The 20,960-nt window shown below is 52.5% G+C and overlaps 1 protein-coding gene across 2 annotated transcripts in view; it reads left to right on the top strand.

The window, feature by feature from the left end:
- SMARCC1 (SWI/SNF related, matrix associated, actin dependent regulator of chromatin subfamily c member 1) overlaps positions 1-20,960 on the top strand; it is a 71,330-nt gene that overhangs the window by 9,639 nt on the left and 40,731 nt on the right. For both annotated transcript variants that reach the window (XM_064703720.1, XM_064703721.1), the window contains exons 4-17: positions 3,938-4,019; positions 4,840-4,932; positions 6,162-6,231; positions 7,341-7,410; positions 8,627-8,702; positions 10,850-10,975; positions 11,331-11,449; positions 11,985-12,109; positions 12,741-12,800; positions 13,412-13,449; positions 15,064-15,185; positions 16,198-16,269; positions 19,786-19,899; positions 20,702-20,855. In XM_064703720.1, coding sequence (XP_064559790.1) covers positions 3,938-4,019; positions 4,840-4,932; positions 6,162-6,231; positions 7,341-7,410; positions 8,627-8,702; positions 10,850-10,975; positions 11,331-11,449; positions 11,985-12,109; positions 12,741-12,800; positions 13,412-13,449; positions 15,064-15,185; positions 16,198-16,269; positions 19,786-19,899; positions 20,702-20,855 — 1,321 coding nt within the window. The remainder of the gene's footprint in view (positions 1-3,937; positions 4,020-4,839; positions 4,933-6,161; positions 6,232-7,340; positions 7,411-8,626; positions 8,703-10,849; positions 10,976-11,330; positions 11,450-11,984; positions 12,110-12,740; positions 12,801-13,411; positions 13,450-15,063; positions 15,186-16,197; positions 16,270-19,785; positions 19,900-20,701; positions 20,856-20,960) is intronic.

Below are 20,960 nucleotides of genomic sequence, written 5' to 3'. Positions count from 1 at the left end.
GTCTGAGTGAGAAAATGAACCAGGATCAGTCTCACATCTGTGAGAGATAAATCTTTGTTGCTGTATTGATTATTTGGTTTAGTTATGACTGGGAAAGCATAAAGCACTGCAGATCCTAGGAAATGTTCAGATCTCCATTGCTCTAAAAATGGGGAGTGTCAGCACTTAGAAACTGCCCCTGGAGCTGTTTGTACTGGCATGAAAATATCCCTGTGACATCCCAGGCGTGGTTTAACCTGGGTGTTTTTAAGTTACAATCCTCTTCCCAAGGGAACAGCAACATAAGATCATAAAATCCTCGAGTGGTTTGGGCTGGAAGGGCCCCTAAAATCATCCAGTTCCATCCCCTGCCATGGCAGGGACCCCTTCCACTGTCCCAGGCTGCTCCCAGCCCCAGTGCCCAATTGAAATCACTATTTTTGGCCTTGAAATCACTGTTTTTGAGAACACTGGGCAAAAAAAAAACCCCAAAAATTAGGCTGAAAAGCCAATAAATGTAAGCAATCAAAATTAAGGACAGATTGTTCCTGTCCACAAATTTCAATAGTTTGGATGTGATGTTTCCAATCTAGCAGCATTCCTGGAATTGACTGGGTTGTTTTTACACACAAGAGCCATTTAAAAGGCAAAACAAAGTTGTTTGAGGATGATTGGTTGTTTTTAGGAATGATTTCTATTCATATCTGCTCTGTCTGAGGTGGATATATCAGGAATAACCCACCCTCAGGGGCTTTCTTATTCCAATCCCACCAGCACCTGGGACAGGCACCTCTGCAGTGTGGTTTGTCAGCAGTGTCCTGCTGCCTCTTTGCCTTAAGATACAGGAATGAAATGGTTCCAGCTTCAGGACCATTTGAATGGAATGAGCATTCCTTATTTTCAATAAGCAAATGTGGTTTGCAGCCAGCTGGCCAGCCCAGCAGGGCTCTGGAGCTGCCTCCTCCCCTGTCCCTGCCTTGCTGCTGCCCTGGATTAGGTGGGTAGTGCCTGGTGCGTGTGCATGTGGGCAGTAATCCTGCACTTAACCCTGAGCTCAGCCCCAGAGCCTGGAATGTGCCCCCACTGACTCTGCCAAGTGATCTGTGCTGCTTGCCTGCCCTGTGCTTGATTTGATTTTTGTTTTGGTCTGCGTTGTCGCTCCTGCTTAACCTGTTTGTGACTGATCTGTCTTATAGGAGAAGTCCCCTTCCTCGCCACAATAGGTATGTCTGAGAGCTGGACATACAGCCCTGGCCCAGCCTCTGAGCTGAGCCCAGGAACAGTTAGTGCCATTTTGTCCACATGGGCAGCTGAAACAGTGCTGTTCCTCATTGTCCATGTCCTTCTCTGCCTGTCTGGGGCATGCAGCATTCCATGGATGCACAGTGCAGGTGTAGGGCTAAAAATGGCAACATTCTGCTCATGCCCTGGTGTCTTTGTGCCACAGGTACCAAAAGGTCTGTGGGTGTTTATTTGGCATCTGTCTCCCACAGAGCCATTCTGGGTGTTCTGGATACAAGCCATGGCTGAATACTGGAGAAAGGCTCAGTCTTGACTCAAAATCCTCTGTATTAGAGTGTGAAATACCTTATTAACAGTGACCTGACAGTCTTGATATCTGGCCCTGCTTCTGCAAGTCAGGGTGAACTTCCAAAGCACACAACAAGGTCATAAATTCCTCTCTAAAAGGCTGGTTCCGATAAATGTGCCAGGATCTTCCATTTGATTTGTTTGCCATGTCCTCAGGTGAAGAATAATTTCTTTAGGACAGAAACCATCCCCCTGACAGAGTGTTGGTGGAGCTGCCCAGCACCTCAGGTGCTCCCACAGAACCCCTGTCTGGGCTCCTCCCTCCTGGAAATCCCTGGAGGAGATCCTGGAGGTCCCAGTGGGTGTCATGTTTGATTTAGTGGGGTCACAGGGCTTGGGGCTGAAAGCTTTGGGGCTGAGCTTTGCTTTCCTGAGCCTTCTCTGAGCCTGTGTGTGCTGGCACGAGGGATCTGTGCTGGGACAGGGCTGTGTTTGTGGGGAACTGCCCTTGGCTGGGAAGGGCTGGTGTGAGCTGGGGGGTGACTGCAGCCTCAGTGCCTCGTGGGGAGGGTGTGCCAGCCTCCACTGCCCTGGGTGTGCAAGGCTTGGGGCTCCACACCTGCCACTGCCCTGGGTGTGCAAGGCTTTGGGATTCACAGCTGCCCTGGGTGTGCAGGGTTTGGGATTCACACCTGCCACTGCCCTGGGTGTGCAAGGCTTTGGGATTCACAGCTGCCCTGGGTGTGCAAGGGTTTGGGATTCACAGCTGCCCTGGGTGTGCAAGGCTTGGGGTTACACACCTGCCACTGCCCTGGGTGTGCAAGGTTTGGGTCTCACCCCTGCCACTGCCCTGGGTGTGCAAGGCTTGGGATTCACACCTCCCACTGCCCTGGGTGTGCAAGGCTTGGGTTTGGGTCTCACCCCTGCCACTGCCCTGGGTGTGTAAAGCTTTGGGATTCACAGCTGCCACTGCCCTGGGTGTGCAAGGCTTTGGGATTCACAGCTGCCACTGCCCTGGGTGTGCAAGGCTTTGGGTCTCACACCTGCCAGCCCCCCACACCCTAGGGAGCCTTCCCAGACCCCAGCAGCAGCCTGTTCCCAAAGCTGGAGGTGCAGGCATGCTGCAGGTCCTGTTCTGCATCTGGGGACACAGCCTGAGGGCTCAGCACCTCTGGAGCCCTGGGACAGGCTGGATCCTGAGGGCTCAGCACCTCTGGGACAGGCTGGATCCTGAGGGCTCAGCACCTGCTGGAGCTCTGGGACAGGCTGGATCCTGAGGGCTCAGCCCCTCTGGAGCTCTGGGACAGGCTGGATCCTGAGGGCTCAGCACCTCTGGAGCTCTGGGACAGGCTGGATCCTGAGGGCTCAGCCCCTCTGGAGCTCTGGGACAGGCTGGATCCTGAGGGCTCAGCACCTCTGGAGCCTTGGGACAGGCTGGATCCTGAGGGCTCAGCACCTCTGGAGCTTTGGGACAGGCTGGATCCTGAGGGCTCAGCCCCTCTGGAGCTCTGGGACAGGCTGGATCCTGAGGGCTCAGCACCTCTGGGACAGGCTGGATCCTGAGGGCTCAGCACCTCTGGAGCTCTGGGACAGGCTGGATCCTGAGGGCTCAGCACCTCTGGAGCTCTGGGACAGGCTGGATCCTGAGGGCTCAGCCCCAGCTGTGGCACTCCCTGCAGCTGCTGGGGCTGTTTTGGGGCTGGGGCTGCCCCTCCTCAGGCTCTGGGGTCACCACCCCAATCCCTCCTTTGGGTTGGCCCATCTGTGAGTTCCAGATGTGTTCAGAGCACAGCACAGGGAATCTGGGGGCTCCCCTGCTGCTTCTCGGGAGGATTTTTCAGGTGTTGTGTCCTCCCCCATTTCTGATGGACAGATCTCCATTGGCATGGCAATATTTGTGATGATTTGTCCATGAAGTAACAAAATTAGAGCACCAGGGTCCAGTAAAGGTGGTGATACAATGCTGCCATGGGTTATTAGCTGCCTGTACCCTGGGGGGTGGTTTGTTCTCACACCAGGCACAGGAATTGCTGCTTCTCTGGACTGCAGGACTGCTGGATGGGGCAGCCATAAGTAAGAGAACCATGAGGGCTCATCCATGAATTCTCTCATCTGATGCTGAAATCCCTGGTGGTTGTGTGTTCAGTTACCCCCTGTGACTGTGGTGGAATGCACAGCCCTGCTGCAGGGTCTGGTGGACACTGTAACCTTCCTTTTTCTCCCTGCACATCTCACAAATCAGCTGCATTTCTCGATGTGGTTCATGGTGGTTTTCTTGCTGCTGAGGGTGCCAAGCGCAGCAGAAATAGTTGTGGCTGTGTCCTGGCACCCCTGCCACGATCCAGAGTTTGTGTGGAGCAGGGAAGGTTCTGGACTGCTGGCAGCTGGGGGTGTGCAGTTAATATTTGTGAATCATTTCCCTCGACAGGAGGAGGTTTGACCTGCAGAATCCCTCGCGGATGGACCGGAACGTGGAGATGTTCATGACCATTGAGAAAACACTGGTGCAGGCAAGGAGAGACCCAGCCCAGGGCAGGAACCACTCCCTGGGCACTCAGGGCAGGACTTCACCCTGGCCCTCTGCAGCAATGGGGGACCCTCCCCTCCCTCTCCCACCCAGCTCAGTCACAATTCCACATTTTCACTTGAAAAATGCAGAATATTTCCATTTGCCCTCAGTGGATACGCATAGGATTTTATTTATTTATGTGAGGAAAACCTGCTGTAAGCAAAGAGCAAACATCCCAGGTGTCCTCATGTCCCTGTGGAGGTGGCACCCCTGGGGCCCAGTAACTGCTCCTGTGCCCATTCCAGGGCTGACTTCAGTTTGATCTGAACTGGCCTTTTTGAGATTAGGATCCATTTTATTCTCACTTTATCAAACAAGTTATCTGTACCCATTAAGCAGCTCTGTGGAGTCTCATTTGAAGTTTAGTTTTTTTAACTGCTGCATGGCAATAATGTGTGATTTTTTTTTTCAAACTCTGAAGCCAAGTTCAGTGTATGATGTAGTAAAAACATAACTTTTAGGTGTCCATTAGCAATGAAAACAGGAAGAATAGCAAAAAAAACAACAATATTTTTATTACAAAAAACCCTTGCCCACGTACAGCGGTTTCAGTGCATGATAAAAACCTGGGCAGGGCTTTGCTGGGGAGCTGTGGGAAGGGAATGTCCCTGTCCCAAGGTCCTGGAGCTGGGATCACTGACCTGAGTCACCCCCTGCTCTGGGTTCCACTGGAGTTCTAACACTGGGGGTTTTATTGGAGTATTCTGATTTTTGCCACAGAGACCTCCTAATTCCTTGTTCCACTTGCTGTTCTCTCCCAGAACAACTGTCTGAGCAGACCAACCATCTACCTCATTCCTGACATGGAGCTGAAGCTGGCCAACAAGCTGAAGGACATTGTCAAGCGTCACCAGGTGAGTGTCACAGAGCACAGCTGTGCCCAGCCCTGCCTGAGCACACAGCAGCAGCAGCACAGCTCCCTTGGGGAGTGGGGCAATGGTTTTTACCCTGCCATGGAGGCTGAGCCCTGGCTGTGCTCTAAAAGCACACCTGGACCTGCTGCCAGCTGCTCTGGGTGAGCTGGGGCAGCCCCAGCTGGTTTATTGCTCAGCACAGGTTTGTCCAAACTGGGCCTGAAGCAGGGAGTGAGGCAGCTGTTCCAGATGTGTGGGACAGCAGAAGGAAGCTTCTCTCTGAAATGGTTATTTGTCTTTGCTTTATTTCACTCTCTGATTGGTGGTGCTGGGCAGAGCCCAGGCAGCCTCAGGGGACCTTCCCTCGTAATTCCAGGATGACTTGGGCAAGATTAATGGCTTCATCCTTAAAAACATAAACAGTCTCTCACTTGTCTGCAGAGACATACCCTGGAACGTGACCTCTGCATGCTCTGGTGGCTTTTGAGTCAGGACAAGTCACAGCTGTAGCCAGAGAGTTTCTTTTCCAGATTTAATGTATTTCCTGTGTTGTGATTATGAACCATTGTCTCAGCCTCGGTTGGGCACATTTTCACAAGTTGCTCTTAATTATTTGGCTGATTCAGGATGGGTGTTATTGCTTAAATTAGAGTGAATGAGTCAATTTTCCTTTCATAAAGGAAGTCTGTAGTGAGCTCCATGCTGTATCCCATGAGTGATTTAAGGGATTTTTAAAGCAGCTTTGTCTCTACAGGGATGTGAGGAGATGAAAACAGAAATTGTCTCTAATTCTACTTTTTGGGCTTTCGTTTGCTCTGCCTCTGAATGCTCATCTTGTCACCAGCTTTGCTTCCTCACATCTTGGTTATTTTCCTTTTTAACCTCTTGCTGTCATCTCCCTGCTACCCCAGCCCAGTGCCTGTGGCTCCCTGCTGTCCCAAGTCCTCCCTACTCCAATTTTTGTTATTTCCCAGCTCCCTCCAGAGCTGCCCTGTCCTTTCCTGAGCTGTGGGAGCTCTTGCCCTTCAGCCCCTGATCGCAGAGTGTCCCACATCCCACCCCACAATGCTGTTCTGTTCCTGCTGCTGCCATCCAGGGATGGGATCTGCAGCTCGTTGTGCTGTTGAATCAATCCCTTCCACGTTGATGGGATGTAAGTTTTGAACACCAGCTGTGCTTTGGGGTGATGTGCTGAGGGTTTCTCATGCAGTTTCTCCTGTTTCCCACAGGGAACAGTCACTGAAGAGAAATCCAAGGCCACCCACCACGTGTATCCAAGTCCTACCTCAGTGGATGATGGTGAGGTTCAGCTTTTCAGGGGAATCCTCGTGTAATGAGTGCCATGAGAAGTGTGGAAGTGTTCACCAGGACTGTTCCCAGCCTGCTCCTGAGGGACATGGCTGCTTTGTGGATAATGTGCCTGGGGAGCTTTAGGCTGCATATTGGGGGAGTTCCTCCCAACCCTGGAGGGATTTCAGAGCTGTGTGGCACTTGGGGACATGGGACAGTGCTGAAAATGGCTGCACTCTGGTCTTGGAGGGCTTTTCCAGCCTCAGCAATTCCCTGACTCTGAGCTCCTGGCTCTCCAGGGATTCTGTAGGGAGTGCTGGTACAACCCTTGTGTGTGGGGGGCAAGGAGAGCTCCTCCACGAGCCTTGGCTGTGTTAAAGTTCACTCTGCCTGCACCAAGTGCAAGGTCCAAATCCAGGCAATTTCACTGCTGCCTCTTTCTGCAAAGAGCAAAAAATATTTCTTCCCTTTTCATCTTAAATAAAATTTAATTACCTGGGAGGTCATTGTCCTCAAAGCCCAAGTTGCACAGACATAAAGAAATCCCTTCCCCACATTCCCTGGCCTGTGCTGGCCACTAGATGGAAGTGCTCCCTGCAGTTTGCAGGGATCAGGGGTGGTTTGTGTCTGTCCCTGTGGCAGCAGCAGGCTCAGCCCTGTGTGTGTCTCAGGCTCTGAGCCCCAGGTCTCACAGCCCAAAATTCCAGCAGGGATTGGAGATGCAGGTTCACATCCTTGGGGTTTCTCCTGTGGTGCTTCTCTGGGCTTTGTGCTCAGGGTTTGGGTTGCAGGGTTTGGTACTTGAGAGCTGCAGGGATGGATGGGGTGTTGGGAATTAGGAATTGTTCCCTGTGAGGGTGGGCAGGCCCTGGCACAGGTGCCCAGAGCAGCTGTGGGTGCCCCTGGATCCCTGGCAGTGCCCAAGGCTGGAGCTTGGAGCACCTGGGACAGTGGGAGGTGTCCCTGCCATGGCAGAGGGGATTGGGATGAGCTTTAAGGTCCCTTCCCAGACCCCCTTTAGCACAGGGGTTTGCAGTAACTTCCCTCTGACTCACTGTGCAAAGTGAATTTTTGAGCTTCTCCCTCCACACCTGACCTGGATCTTGTTCCCTTTGCAGATGAGTGGTTGAGACCTGTGATGAAAAAGGACAAGCAGGTGCTGGTGCATTGGGGCTTTTTCCCAGACAGGTAAAGATGGCTGGGGGGAAGCAAACTCTGAGTTTTAACTGTTTGTTGATGGAAAAGTCTTGATCCCAATGTGCAAAGCTTGAAAAGAAGGAACAATTGATTTAAAAGTGCAATATCCACACCCCTTTGTGGCACTGGCAGGTGGGTGAGGCTGGAAGAGGAGTTCTTCTGCAGAGCCACAAGGAACTGGTTGGAAATTGATTTTAAAGCTGGAATGAGCCTCTCCTTAAATTTTAAAAGGAGAACTTCCAGTCACCTGGCTGAGCTCTGACAAAGAGATTTCACTCCAAGGGTTGTCTTCAGTCAGGTGCAAGTGACTGTTAAAGCATCCTTTGAGGAACCTGCTCTGTGCTCTTGGAACATGTTAAAATTCAATGTATGTGCTGGTAGGAGCTTCACTGTATTTGCAATAACTGGTTTCTGAGCCCAGGCTATGGAAGATCAATCAAAGCATTGATAACCCAGTATTGACTGCTATTTAATTAACTTTTTCAGGCCACTGAAATCTGTTCACACACCAAATTCCTAGGATCTGTCTCTCATGGGGCTTTCAATGGAGGACAGCAAACATAATCACACTGAAGTTTTTTATTCATACAGATGAAGAGCCTTTCAATATTTCTATATTTCTATCAGTAGTCAAGACTTTATTGGTGTTTTTAAACCAGATACACACAAAACAGTGTAAAGCCAGGAATGCTGTGTGCACATCTTTCCTTGCACCTGACTCCTTCCTGGTCCTCAGCACCTGGTGTTGGCTACAAAGGACTGTGGCTTTTGCTGTTCCTCACTGCAGTTTGTTAATAAATAGACTTTTGAGGGAATAATGTGGAAGAGTGAATATAAATAACGAGAGGTTTCTAGGGCAGGGTGCAGCTTCCTCCCTTCCAGGAATCCAGTAGCTCTTGCATTGAAATCACAAGAACAGAGAGAAGTGGATTAAGTTAATGGCAGGGTTTGGTTGGGTGACTCAGAGCTGCCTTTACCCCCTGAACCTCTCCAGACTTGCACTTGGAGCTGGAGTGGTTCACTGAGAGGATTTTTACCTTTTAACGTGCATTGGATGCCCCGGGGCCCTCCCTGTGCCCTGTGCCTGGTTCTGTGGCACAAAGCAGGGTTGTTCCCTGTGGGAATGAGGGCTGCACGTGCCAGGGCTGCTGCAGAACCATTCCTGCTGCTGCTGGTGCCTGAGCTGCTCTCTCCTGACCCTCCCCAGCTACGACACCTGGGTCCATGCCAGCGAGATCGAGGCGGAAATCGAGGATGCTCCCATCCCTGAGAAACCCTGGAAGGTGAGTCTGCCTCAGGCCCTGGAGGGTGAGCTGGGCCTGGCTCTGTCCCTGGAAGGTGGGTCTGGTTCATTCCTTCCCAGGATCCTGTGCTGGGGCACTTGTTTTGGCCCTGCTCTGGTTGTTCTGCACTCACTGTGTTCCCCTGGCCGTGTTCTGTGTGTGCTCCTGGAGTCACAGCAGCCCAGGCTGAAAGGACTTTGCAGTCTGTTCCAGCACCTGTAGCATATTGGAAAACAGGATTTTGGGGAATAACCTTACTAGGAACAGTCAGAATTGTGTGAAGTATTAATAAATCAGTAATCAATTACTGTAAAGCACCAGAAGGTTTTCCAGCTGTGTAAACCAAACTATCTGAAGGTGGGTGTTATAATCCTGACAGTTGGCTTTGTCCCTCCAGGGAGTGGCCAACTCTTGCTCACTCTTTGGTGTTCGTGGCACACGTGCCAAGGGGATGTGTGTATTTAGGAGGTGTTGATGGCAATTTTCTGCATGCAGAGAGCACTGGTAACCCAGAGCTGCTGTCCCAGCTCTCAGAACTGACCTCCCACTCCAGGAGGCCTGAAAGTGCTTGAGGAGCAGAGGTTGAGTTGTGAGTCCTGTTCATCCTTTGTGGTGCTGCCCTGTGCCACTGCCAGCAGTGTGTGTGACACCAGAGGGACTGGGACACTGCAGGAGTGTGTGTGACACCAGAGGGGTTGGGACACTGCAGGAGTGTGTGTGACACCAGAGGGATTGGGACACTGCAGCAGTGTGTGTGACACCAGAGGGACTGACACACTGCAGGAGTGTGTGTGACACCAGAGGATTGGGACACTGCAGGAGTGTGTGTGACACCAGAGGATTGGGACACTGCAGGAGTGTGTGTGACACCAGAGGGACTGGGACACTGCAGGAGTGTGTGTGACACCAGAGGGACTGGGACACTGCAGGAGTGTGTGTGTGTGACACCAGAGGGACTGGGACACTGCAGGAGTGTGTGTGACACCAGAGGGACTGGGACACTGCAGCAGTGTGTGTGACACCAGAGGGACTGGGACACTGCAGGAGTGTGTGTGTGTGACACCAGAGGATTGGGACACTGCAGCAGTGTGTGTGACACCAGAGGGACTGGGACACTGCAGGAGTGTGTGTGACACCAGAGGGGTTGGGACACTGCAGGAGTGTGTGTGACACCAGAGGATTGGGGACACTGCAGGAGTGTGTGACACCAGAGGATTGGGACACTGCAGGAGTGTGTGTGACACCAGAGGGACTGGGACACTGCAGGAGTGTGTGTGACACCAGAGGATTGGGACACTGCAGGAGTGTGTGTGACACCAGAGGATTGGGGACACTCCAGGAGTGTGTGTGACACCAGAGGGGTTGGGACACTGCAGGAGTGTGTGTGACACCAGAGGGTTGGGACACTGCAGGAGTGTGTGTGACACCAGAGGATTGGGACACTGCAGGAGTGTGTGTGACACCAGAGGGGTTGGGACACTGCAGGAGTGTGTGTGACACCAGAGGATTGGGACACTGCAGGAGTGTGTGTGACACCAGAGGGACTGGGACACACCAGGAGTGTGTGTGACACCAGAGGGGTTGGGACACTGCAGGAGTGTGTGTGACACCAGAGGGTTGGGACACTGCAGGAGTGTGTGTGACACCAGAGGATTGGGACACTGCAGGAGTGTGTGTGACACCAGAGGGGTTGGGACACTGCAGGAGTGTGTGTGACACCAGAGGGGTTGGGACACTGCAGGAGTGTGTGTGACACCAGAGGGGTTGGGACACTGCAGGAGTGTGTGTGACACCAGAGGATTGGGACACTGCAGCAGTGTGTGTGACACCAGAGGACTGGAACACTACAGGAGTGTGTGTGACACCAGAGGACTGGGACACTGCAGGAGTGTGTGTGACACCAGAGGATTGGGACACTGCAGGAGTGTGTGTGACACCAGAGGGACTGGGACACTGCAGGAGTGTGTGTGACACCAGAGGACTGGGACACTGCAGGAGTGTTTGGGACACTACAGGAGTGTGTGTGACACCAGAGGATTGGGACATTCAGACCTGGTGAAGCTCCAGGAATGTCCCCAACCCTGGGAGGTCTCCCATGGAGCTGTTTTTCCCCAGAGCATCAGCCTGTCCCTGTCTCCTGTGTGCAGGTCCATGCCAAGTGGATTCTGGACACGGATGTGTTCAATGAGTGGATGAATGAGGAGGATTATGAGGTGGATGAGAACAGGAAATCCGTCAGCTTCCGCCAGAGGATCTCCATGAAGAACGAGGAGGTGAGGGGGGCCTGGGGGAACAGCAGTGTCCTTTGGCTCTGCATGCACAGAGCTGGCAAAGGGAGGGGTCCAGGAAGAGCTCAGAGCCCCTGGCAGGGCCTGGAGGGGCTCCAGGAGAGCTGGAGAGGGACTGGGGACAGGGATGGAGGGACAGGACACAGGGAATGGCTCCCAGTGCCAGAGGGCAGGGATGGATGGGAGATTGGGAATTGTTCCTGGGAGGGTGGGCAGGCCCTGGCACAGGGTGCCCAGAGAGGCTGTGGCATCCTGTTTTGGGGTGGGTTAAGGAAGGATGCAGCCTCCAGCCCTGCAGTGGGAGAATTTGGGGGTAACTCAAAGCTCTGCTCCCTCCCAGCCCGTGAGGAGCCCCGAGAGGAGGGACAGGAAAGCTGCAGCCAGCACAAGGAAGAGGAAACACTCCCCTTCTCCACCTCCCACTCCTGTGGAGTCCAGGAAAAAGACAGGGAAGAAAGGGTGAGTGTCTGCAAGTGTCCAGAGGCCTGGAATTCGAGGTGAAAAGAGATGAGGGAGAGAAGAAATTCAGGAAATGCTTATGGGGAGAGCTCTGTGACCTGGGGCTCTGGAATTATTTCTGGATAGGCTTGAGGGATTATTCCTGAGCAGTTTGTGCAATTCCTTATTCTACCAATATTTTACCCAAATAAAAACCTAATTACTATTACTTAAATAGTAATAATGAAGTTTTTAATAGTAATTAAAAACTTAATTACTAACTATGGGGTACTATTTGCGGGTATGGAGGAGAGCACTTCAAAGCTAAAAATTCAGGTCTTGTTTATGGACCTGTTGGGCTCTAATAAGACAAAACTGGAAGTTTTTCAGGAATGAGTTGATAATCTGAATTCCTCCTCCCACGTGTAAAGCCTGAGTTGGGGGCTGGTTCTGCCCCTGTTCCCAGAGTGGTTTCAGGAGGGTTTGAGCCTCCTGTCCTGGCACTGAGCCCTGTCCAGGAGCATCTGGCACAGCCCCTGTGTCTGCTCTGTTCCAGGCAAGCAGCTCTCTATGGCAAGAGGAGGGGGCAGAAGGAGGAGGATGAGCAGGAGGATCTCACCAAGGACATGGAGGATCCCACCCCAGTGCCCAACATAGAGGAAGTGGTACTTCCCAAAAATGGTAAAATGTGGGAGCACTTGGGGCTCTTTGAATGGTAGAAATGAAACTGCATTAAAATTGTGTCTATATTTTGTCAAATCTTCGAAATACTCCATGGCCATGGATCTCTGCCCACAAATTTATCTAGTCAGGCATGTAACAGCTGAAAAGGGCAGCTGTGTCACCTCCTTTTGGCCTTTTAAAATACAAAACTACGTTTATAAAAGACACTTTTAAAAATAGATTTGCAGTGATCTGCTGAAATGTTTCCTTTCACTGGCTCATATTGGGGGAAATGGAGTTTTCTGGAGCAAAGTATTTCCCTGCCAAGCCCCCAGAAGAAGGATGTTAAATGAGTGGAAAATGTGCTAGTGTCAAGTGCTTTTAGTCCTTTTCAGGGCAGTAATAATTCTGGGAAAAAGAATTCCTTCAGCATCCCTGGCAGCAATAATTTTGGGAGTCTCTGTTTGGGTGATGCTTGGATGTGCACTGGAGCCCTGCTGTGTGCTGGGCAGGGCTGTGAGGAGCTGGGAATGCAGGGCAATGGGACAAACGGGCCCTTGTGCTGCTGTGAACTCCTGACCTGCAGGAGGGCCCGGGGAACGGGGCCAGGCTGCAGCTCTGCTGCTCTCTCATCCCTCTGTGCTTGCAGTGAACCCAAAGAAGGACAGTGAGAACACGCCCGTCAAAGGAGGAACCGTGGCAGACCTGGGTAAAGCCTCTCACCCTCAATCCTGCTTCCAGCCAATATTTTAGCATATATCTCAAATATTTCTAAATCTCTCAATTTAAAAAGCAGTCTCTACTTCTGCTGTTTTGTTGAATTAATTCATATTTCATCCTAATTCAAGTTCCAGTGTACCAGCTCTTCTCTGCAAGGCTGTTCCCTCATAGGCTACTGTTATTTTTATTTTTTAACATGACATACAAGCTCTTTTCTAGCAGAATTATTTTTTTTTTTTTACAGGGAATCAGGGTAAATCACAGGTTCCCTGAGCTTTGCTGAGCCTTGACATGAGATACAAACTTGTATCCCATATCTTATTAAACAAAAGTCATTTAAGACACTGGGAAAGGAAGTAATTAATTGTGGATTCTGAAGTGTTAAGAAATTCTAATTATTCTTCCTGTATTCTTACCTGTTCCCTGGTCTGGGATAGGTAAAGGTGTAATTGCTTTAGTGATGCGGGATCCCCTTTGTTTCCCTCCTCCCTTCCCTAAGAAATTAAATGTCCTTTCCAGTTAAACAGTTGTGTTGCTGGAAAGGCTCCTGAGCATTTAAATGAGGTTATTGGTGTAATTCTCAATGGTTTTCCCTTTCAGATGAGCAGGATGAGGAGACAGTGGCGACTGGAGGAAAGGTAACAGCACCTGCTGCTTTAATGTGGTAACAGCTGAGATTGTACAATCCCAGAGGGTTTGGGCTGGAAGGGACCTTGGAAAGCACCCAGTGCCAGCCCTGCCATGGCAGGGACACCTTCCCCTGCCCAGCCTGGCCTGGGACACTGCCAGGGAGCAGGGACAGCCACAGCTGCTCTGGGATTTCCATCCTGGCCCCTGACCAGGAACAGTTCCTCCAGTGTCCAACCCTGCCCTCTTTCTCTTTGAAGTCACTCCCTGTGTCCTGTCAATATCTTAGCCTCACCTTCAGTAGCTTCACCTGAACTCATTTTCCAATGATCTATGAGTTTAAGATTAAATCATTGACTGACAGGATGGAGGGTTTGTTATTATAGAACTCTCCAGGTTCTGTGGATGACTTGGTATTTTTAAATCTGGTGTATCAGAAAGGAGAATGAGGAGACAGATGCCGAGTATTTTCCAAGAAGCATTTTTCAGAGAGAGGTTTTGCTTTGTTTTTTCAGTTTTAGGACAAAATCTAAACCCTGCCTTGGCTCCCTGATCATTTCAGTAGAGCTGCAGGGGTAGTTTCTGTATTGAATTGCATTTGTGGCATGCCAGGCACTATTTTTAACAGATGTCAGATCCCTGAATGTGTTCAGAGTGATACCTTGTTGTCTTTGGGGGAGCTCAAACAAAGATCTGATCACAGATAATGATCCATTATTGATACCAGTGACTCCTCAGGCTCTGCCTGTGGCACTTGGCTATTTTTAATGTCACTCAATCAACACCTGAGGTGTTTTGTACAGTTCTTGTCACGTCCTGACCCTGTTTTGCTGCCTCCTCTGTGCCCTCCTCATCATCACTGGGGCTCAGCAGTTGGAACTTGAGTTGCAGAACAGCAGCTGCTCACAGGAGGGTCAGCGGAGGGGGCCCAAAGCTGAACCTGCTCCTCGTGGGGGTGTCACAGAATGGGCTCAGGGACCCCTGTGCTGCTGTCCCTGCTCATGGGGGTGTCACAGAGTGTCTGTGGGCCCTGTGCTGCTGTCCCTGCTCGTGGGGGTGTCACAGAGTGTCTGTGGGCCCTGTGCTGCCCTCACCCTGCTCGTGGGGGTGTCACAGAGTGTCTGTGGGCCCTGTGCTGCTGTCCCTGCTCATGGAGGTGTCACAGAGTGTCTGTGGGCCCTGTGCTGCTGTCCCTGCTCGTGGGGGTGTCACAGAGTGTCTGTGGGCCCTGTGCTGCTGTCCCTGCTCGTGGGGGTGTCACAGAGTGTCTGTGGGCCCTGTGCTGCTGTCCCTGCTCGTGGGGGTGTCACAGAGTGTCTGTGGGCCCTGTGCTGCTGTCCCTGCTCATGGGGGTGTCACAGAGTGTCTGTGGGCTCAGGGACACCTATGCTGCTGTCCCTGCTTGTAGGGGTGTCACAGAGTGTCTGTGGGCCCTGTGCTGCTGTTCCTGCTCATGGGGGTGTCACAGAGTGTCTGTGGGCCCTGTGCTGCTGTCCCTGCTCGTGGGGGTGTCACAGAGTGTCTGTGGGCCCTGTGCTGCTGTCCCTGCTCGTGGGGGTGTCACAGAGTGTCTGTGGGCTCAGGGACCCCCGTGCCCTCACCTGCTGTGTCCCCCTGTGCCCCAGGAGGACGAGGACCCCAACAAGGGTGACCAGAGCCGCTCTCTGGACACGGGGGAGGACAATGTCACCGAGCAGACCAACCACATCATCATCCCCAGCTACGCCTCCTGGTTCGACTACAACTGGTGAGGGCACCTGGGGCAGGGGGGTCCATGGGATGGTGAGGGGCACCTGGAGCAGGGGGCTCCATGGGATGGTGGCTGCTGTCTGGATCCTGTTCCCCAGTGAGATCTCCTGTGGAAAGGCTGCTTGAGGAGGCATTGAGGTGCACACACCACACTCACTGTGGCCAGCTCAGTGAGGACAGGCAGCAGGGCCTTTTGTAGGGTCAGTTCCAGCAGGGTTTATTCCAGCACAGCCAAGGGAAATCAGGGATAAAACACCTGGCCATGTGCTCTGCACAAGGTTAGGTGTGGGAGGGCGCAGGGGTGGCACAAAGGGTTCAGGATGGGCACACATGGGGGTGGCATTGCCCTACAGGGAGGGCAGGGCTGGCAACCAGGGGTATCACAGCCAGTGAGGGGACAGGGAAAGGAGAAACCACCAGAATTTGGGCATGTGCAAGGAACTGGAGTGGTTCATGGTGGTGTGCAAGACTCCATGGGGAAGTCTGCTTCAGCCTAGGTGGGGAAAACTGTGGGAAATTGTTCCAAGGCAAGGCCCTGGGATTTCCCTGAGGGGGAAGCATTCAGAGGATTCCACAACAGCCCTGGGGATTCCCTGAGGGGGAAGGGGGAAGGATTCAGAGGATTCCACAGGCAGGCTTCCCTTGGTTTTGTTTTCTCACCAGTCAGCCTGGGAGCTGAAGGAAGTGACTCTTGTTTAGGTCTGGTTCCCATACTTTGTGCTGAAATCTTTCTGGGCCTTCTCAGGGGTTGGGAATGAGGAAGAGGATTTCAAACAGGTTTTGCATACATTGATTTCCCTCCAATTCCCACCTTTATTCCTTTCTCTCTTCTCTAGTCATTGTCTGACCATTCTGTGTTTATCTCTACTCCTGAAAGCCTTTTTATTTTGCTTCAGAAGTTGACTTAAGGAGAAGTTAGGGATTCTAGAGGGAGGACACTTGTGGCAGCCTGGAATCCCTCCTGGAGCCAGGGCTGTTTCAGGGTCTGACACTGAACTCTTCTGTTGCAGCATCCACGTCATTGAACGTCGAGCGCTTCCAGAATTCTTCAACGGGAAAAACAAGTCCAAGACTCCAGAAATGTGAGTGAAACCTGGGAATGTGGGCAGGGACAGTGTGGCAGGATAAAGGAGCTTCCCATCCCATAAATCCTGTGGCCACAGCTGGGTGTGTGTGAGCCTGATACTTCCTGTAGGGACAGAGCCACTGACTGTCATGGTAGAGATAAAAGTTTAAACACCAAAGTGGTATTTACCACTGGTTATCCAGGTAAAATAAAACTGCTTTCCCCCAAGTAATAGTGGAACAAATTCTTCAAGTCTGTGTGGTACAAGATGTGATCACTTCCAAAGTCATGTTAAAGTGCCATGAAAGGGTAGAATGGAGCAATCCTGCTTATTCCTCCCTCTCTCCTCATGCCATGCTCTGTTTCTGTATTTCTGTGTGTTGTAGATCCTGTCTCAGGCTGTGGAGTGAATTTTCTGGTTTGAGTTTGGTTATTCAGAGTGATCTTGAGAGGCCATTGATAAAGGAAATATGGTCAAAGGCTTTTGAACAATATGTTTGTTTCTATTAAAATGATCCTAAACCTGAGATTTCACACCAAAAAATCCTGGATGTGGACCCCAGTGTGTGCTGGCCAGTGTGGGCAGTGGGACTGGCCTGGTTGGGGTCACTTTGTCCTGGTGTCAGATCTTGGCTTGGCTCCAAAGCAGCTTTTGGGGATTTTAGAAGGTGATTTTTCAATCAGGTACTACAGGAAGTGTTTGAGGCATCTCCTCATTGTCCTGAGGTCACCTGGGCCCTTCATTGCTGATACACAGCATTCCATGGGAGCCCAGGATGGTTTGGGCTGGAAGGGACCTTAAGGATCATCCAGTGCCACCCCTGCCATGGCAGGGACAATTCCACTGTCCCAGGCTGCTCCAGCCTTGGGCACTGCCAGGGATCCAGGGCAGCCCCAGCTGCTCTGGGAATTCCATCCCAGCCAGGAATTCCCAATTCCCAATCTCCCACCCATCCCTGCCCTCTGGCACTGGGAGCCATTCCCTGTGTCCTGTCCCTCCATCCTTGTCCCCAGTCCCTCTCCAGCTCTCCTGGAGCCCCTCCAGGCCCTGCCAGGGGCTCTGAGCTCTCCCTGGAGCTTCTCCTCTCCAGGGGAACATTCCCAGCTCTTCAGCCTGCAGAGGTTGCAGTCCCTGCAGAGGTTGCAATCCCTGCAGAGGTTGTCCTTGTGCTGGAGTCTCCCACCTCAGGTGTGGCTGTTGGTCTGTGCTGCTTTGGGTCTGATAGAGAAACAGGAATTGGGGACTGTCCTTTCTCCTGGGGCCCTGGTGGTGTTTGTGTCCTGCCCCAGGCTGTCCCTGGGTCTGTGCCAGGCAGAAACAGCTCAGGCTGGCATGGAACAGCAGCTTCTGGCTGGAGACAAGGGGACTTCTAAGCTCTGAACAAGGCAAGGCACTGGGAAGTTGGGATTGCTGCTCCTTGGAGCCTTTCAGGCCTGCCTGGACAAAGCCCTAAGAAACCTGGTGACAATTTCTGGTTTGAGCAGGAGCTTGGCTCAGACACCCCTGAGGCTCCTGGCACCCCAGGGATTCCCAGTCCTTGCTCTGCCCTCCCAGCTTCTCTGCATGTGGGAGTGCAGGGGAAGCACAGCTGGAGCCCAGAGCCCCAGCAGGGCTTGGGGCAAGGGGCTGCAAAGATCCTCTTGTTCCACTCCTGCCATTCCAAATGGGTTTGTTCCAAGGCTCATCCAGCACTGCCTCTGTTCCAGCAGCTTTTGCAGTTTGGGGGTTCCTCAGAGTGAGAGGCAGCAGGCAGCTGCAATGGGGAAGGAATGTTCCTCTCCTGGGTCTGTGGCCCCTGTGGTTGTCACTGCAGGCCCAGGTGCCCTCCTGCAGCTGGCATCACCCATCAGTGCTCCTGCTGCTCCTCCCTGGGCTGCCCCTGCTCCCTGCCTGCCATGGGAGCAGCCTGGGCACTCCTGCCAGTGCTGTCACTCTGGAGGTGTGGTTGTGGGGCCATTGTGGGGTTGTAGGAGCAGCACGTGGTCCTGGCTCTGTGATTTCTTTTGGGATAAGAGAGGAACATCCCCCTGAATGGAGCAGAGTGGCCTCAGCTGAATGTTCAGGCCAGAACACCGTGCTGGAGGAGCTCACTCAGGTTCATCCCTGTGACAGCAGTGCCTGGGGTGGCCCTGGCTGGAAAGGGATTCAGATAAATCCTGCTGGAGCTCTCACTGCTGCCAGGGTTTATCTGATGGCTCCTGGCTCAGAACCATCTCCCTTCAGAACCAACCTGGGGGTGTTTCTGTCTCGTGCTTCTCTCTCCTCCTCCTGATGTGACCTTTGCTAATCAATACTAATTCCTGCAGCCAGGACCTGTTCTGGGCAGGTTCTTCCCCTCCTCCCCAGAGCATTCAGGAATGTTCTCAGTGTTCCTCTGTGGAAGAAGCTCCTTTTTGTTTCTTGCCTCCCAAGCATCCCACATGGAGCCAAACACCTACTCCAGCAATTTTCTTCCAGCCAGTTGCACATATGATCTGGTCAGGAGGAAGATGTGGGATTTTGGCAGGGACATGTGCTTGCAGCATCTGCCTGCTCAGGCCTTGCCTGGATGATTTATATTTTTGGTTCCCAGCTGCTTCACACACTGCATGTGAAACATTCCCCCCTGGAATTTTCCAAAGGCAGAAATCTGCTCTAAAACCACTGTTTTACACACAGCTTTGCATTGGATACTCACTAAACAGAATCCTGCAGTAATTTGGGTACAAAAGGACCTTAAAGCCCATCTCATTCCACCAACCTGCCATGGGCAGGGACACTTCCATAGTCCAGGTGTCTCCAAGCCCCATCCAGCCTGGATGGTGCCAGCCTGCCTGTGGCAGATGGGGTTTGTTCCCTCTGAAGAGCAGGGCTATCAATAATTTTATGGCAGGTTATTTTCCTTGGGATAATTTGTATTAGGAAGCATCAGTATATTCCAGAATCTTACTGAAATGGGGAATCTCTGAGGGATTGTTTCTGCTCCAGCCGTTCCCAGCTGTGCTGGCTCTGGGCTCTTGTCCTCTGCTTTTCAAAGGTTTTTTCTTCTCCATGTTGCTGTTCTCCAGCCTTTCCTGCCTCATCCCTTCATCCATTAAAAACTCCACATGCAGCCACAGCAGTGTTCCATCCACTTCTGCTTTTCTGTGCAGCTTTTTTCCTTCACACAGGGATGCAGCAGGATTATTTATCCTGTTCCTGTGTGAAGACCAGCCACCTTTATTTTCATCCTGCAGCTTCTATTCTGTTGTGGGGATATTTGCTCAGTGACCAAGCTGCAACAGATAATTGTCTGGTTTACAATTTCAACATGTTTCCATGTGCTGCTAATCCAAACACAGGGGAAAATCCAGAGTGAAACAGTCGGGAAGAGTGTGAGAGTGTGAATTCCATTTCCCCGTTGGTTTTGGTGCTGCTTCTGAAATGGCAGCAATGAAAGGGATCTGCTGGTGTTTCCTGGTCAGAGATGGGTGTTTGGGGGTGTGAGTGCTGAAATGCCTGCCCTGAGCTGTGGAGGAGCTGGGGGCCACAGCTGTGGCTGTTGTGTTGCAGATACCTGGCCTACAGGAACTTCATGATCGACACGTACCGGCTGAACCCGCAGGAGTACCTGACCAGCACTGCCTGCAGGAGGAACCTCACCGGGGATGTCTGTGCTGTCATGAGGTGACAGCCTGCCCTCTGGGGCCTCTGGGGCCTTTGGGGACCTTGGGGGGATGAGCCTTTGGGGCCTGCAGATTCTGGGCATTCCCAGGCATCAGCAGCATCGTGGAATAACCGAGGGTGGAAAAGTTCTCCAAAGATTGAGCCCAGCCCCTGCCCTGTCCCTAGCACTGCACTGAGTGCCACATCCAGGCCTCCCTTGGGCACCTCCCTGGGCAACCCTAACCCTGAGCACCCTTTCCATGGGGAAATTCCTGCTGTGCCCACCCTGAGCTGCCCTGGCCCAGCCTGAGGCCGTTCCCTCTGCTCCTGTCCCTGCTCCCTGGGATAAGATCCCAAATCCCCCCGGCTGTCCTCTCCTGGCAGGAGCTGTGCAGAGCCACAAGGGCCCCTGAGCCTCCTTTGCTCCAGGCTGAGCCCCTTCCCAGCTCCTCAGGGATTCTGCAGCCCCTTCCCAGCTCCCTCAGGGATTCTCCAGCCCCTGCCCAGCTCCTCAGGGATTCTCAGGTCCCTTCCCAGCTCCATTCCCTGGACACGCTCCAGCCCCTCAGGGTCTTTCTTTGGGGCCCAGAACTGGGCACAGTCAGTGTCCACACTTTGGTTTATCCATCACACTGCAGTGCCCTCAGGTGTGCACAGAGCTCCTGCTCTGGGATTTGTTTTGCTCTTTGGGATTAATGAAGGACTAGAGGAGTTTCTGGGTCTGGTTTTGATCCAGCACCATCAGCTCCATCCTTTGTCCCCTCCCACACGAAGCACGAGCAAACCTTTATGGCAAAGGCTGGATCTGTGCTGTTCCTCACAGGGTCCACGCCTTCCTGGAGCAGTGGGGGCTCATCAACTACCAGGTGGACCCCGAGAGCCGCCCCATGGCCATGGGGCCCCCCCCGACCCCCCACTTCAACGTGCTGGCCGACACCCCCTCGGGGCTGATGCCGCTGCACATCCGCACCCCGCAGGTGAGCCTGGGGCTGGGAAATGTCCCCTGACAGCTGGGGAAGTGTCCCCTTGCTCAACAGCTGGGAAATGTCCCTTGACAGCTGGGGAAGTGTCCCCTGACAGCT

The sequence above is a fragment of the Zonotrichia leucophrys genome, chromosome 2 (genome assembly GCF_028769735.1).
Source record: "Zonotrichia leucophrys gambelii isolate GWCS_2022_RI chromosome 2, RI_Zleu_2.0, whole genome shotgun sequence".
NCBI lineage: Eukaryota > Metazoa > Chordata > Aves > Passeriformes > Passerellidae > Zonotrichia > Zonotrichia leucophrys.
The sequence above is the reverse complement of the archived record's forward strand: the minus strand, read 5'-3'. Positions and strand labels throughout refer to the sequence as shown.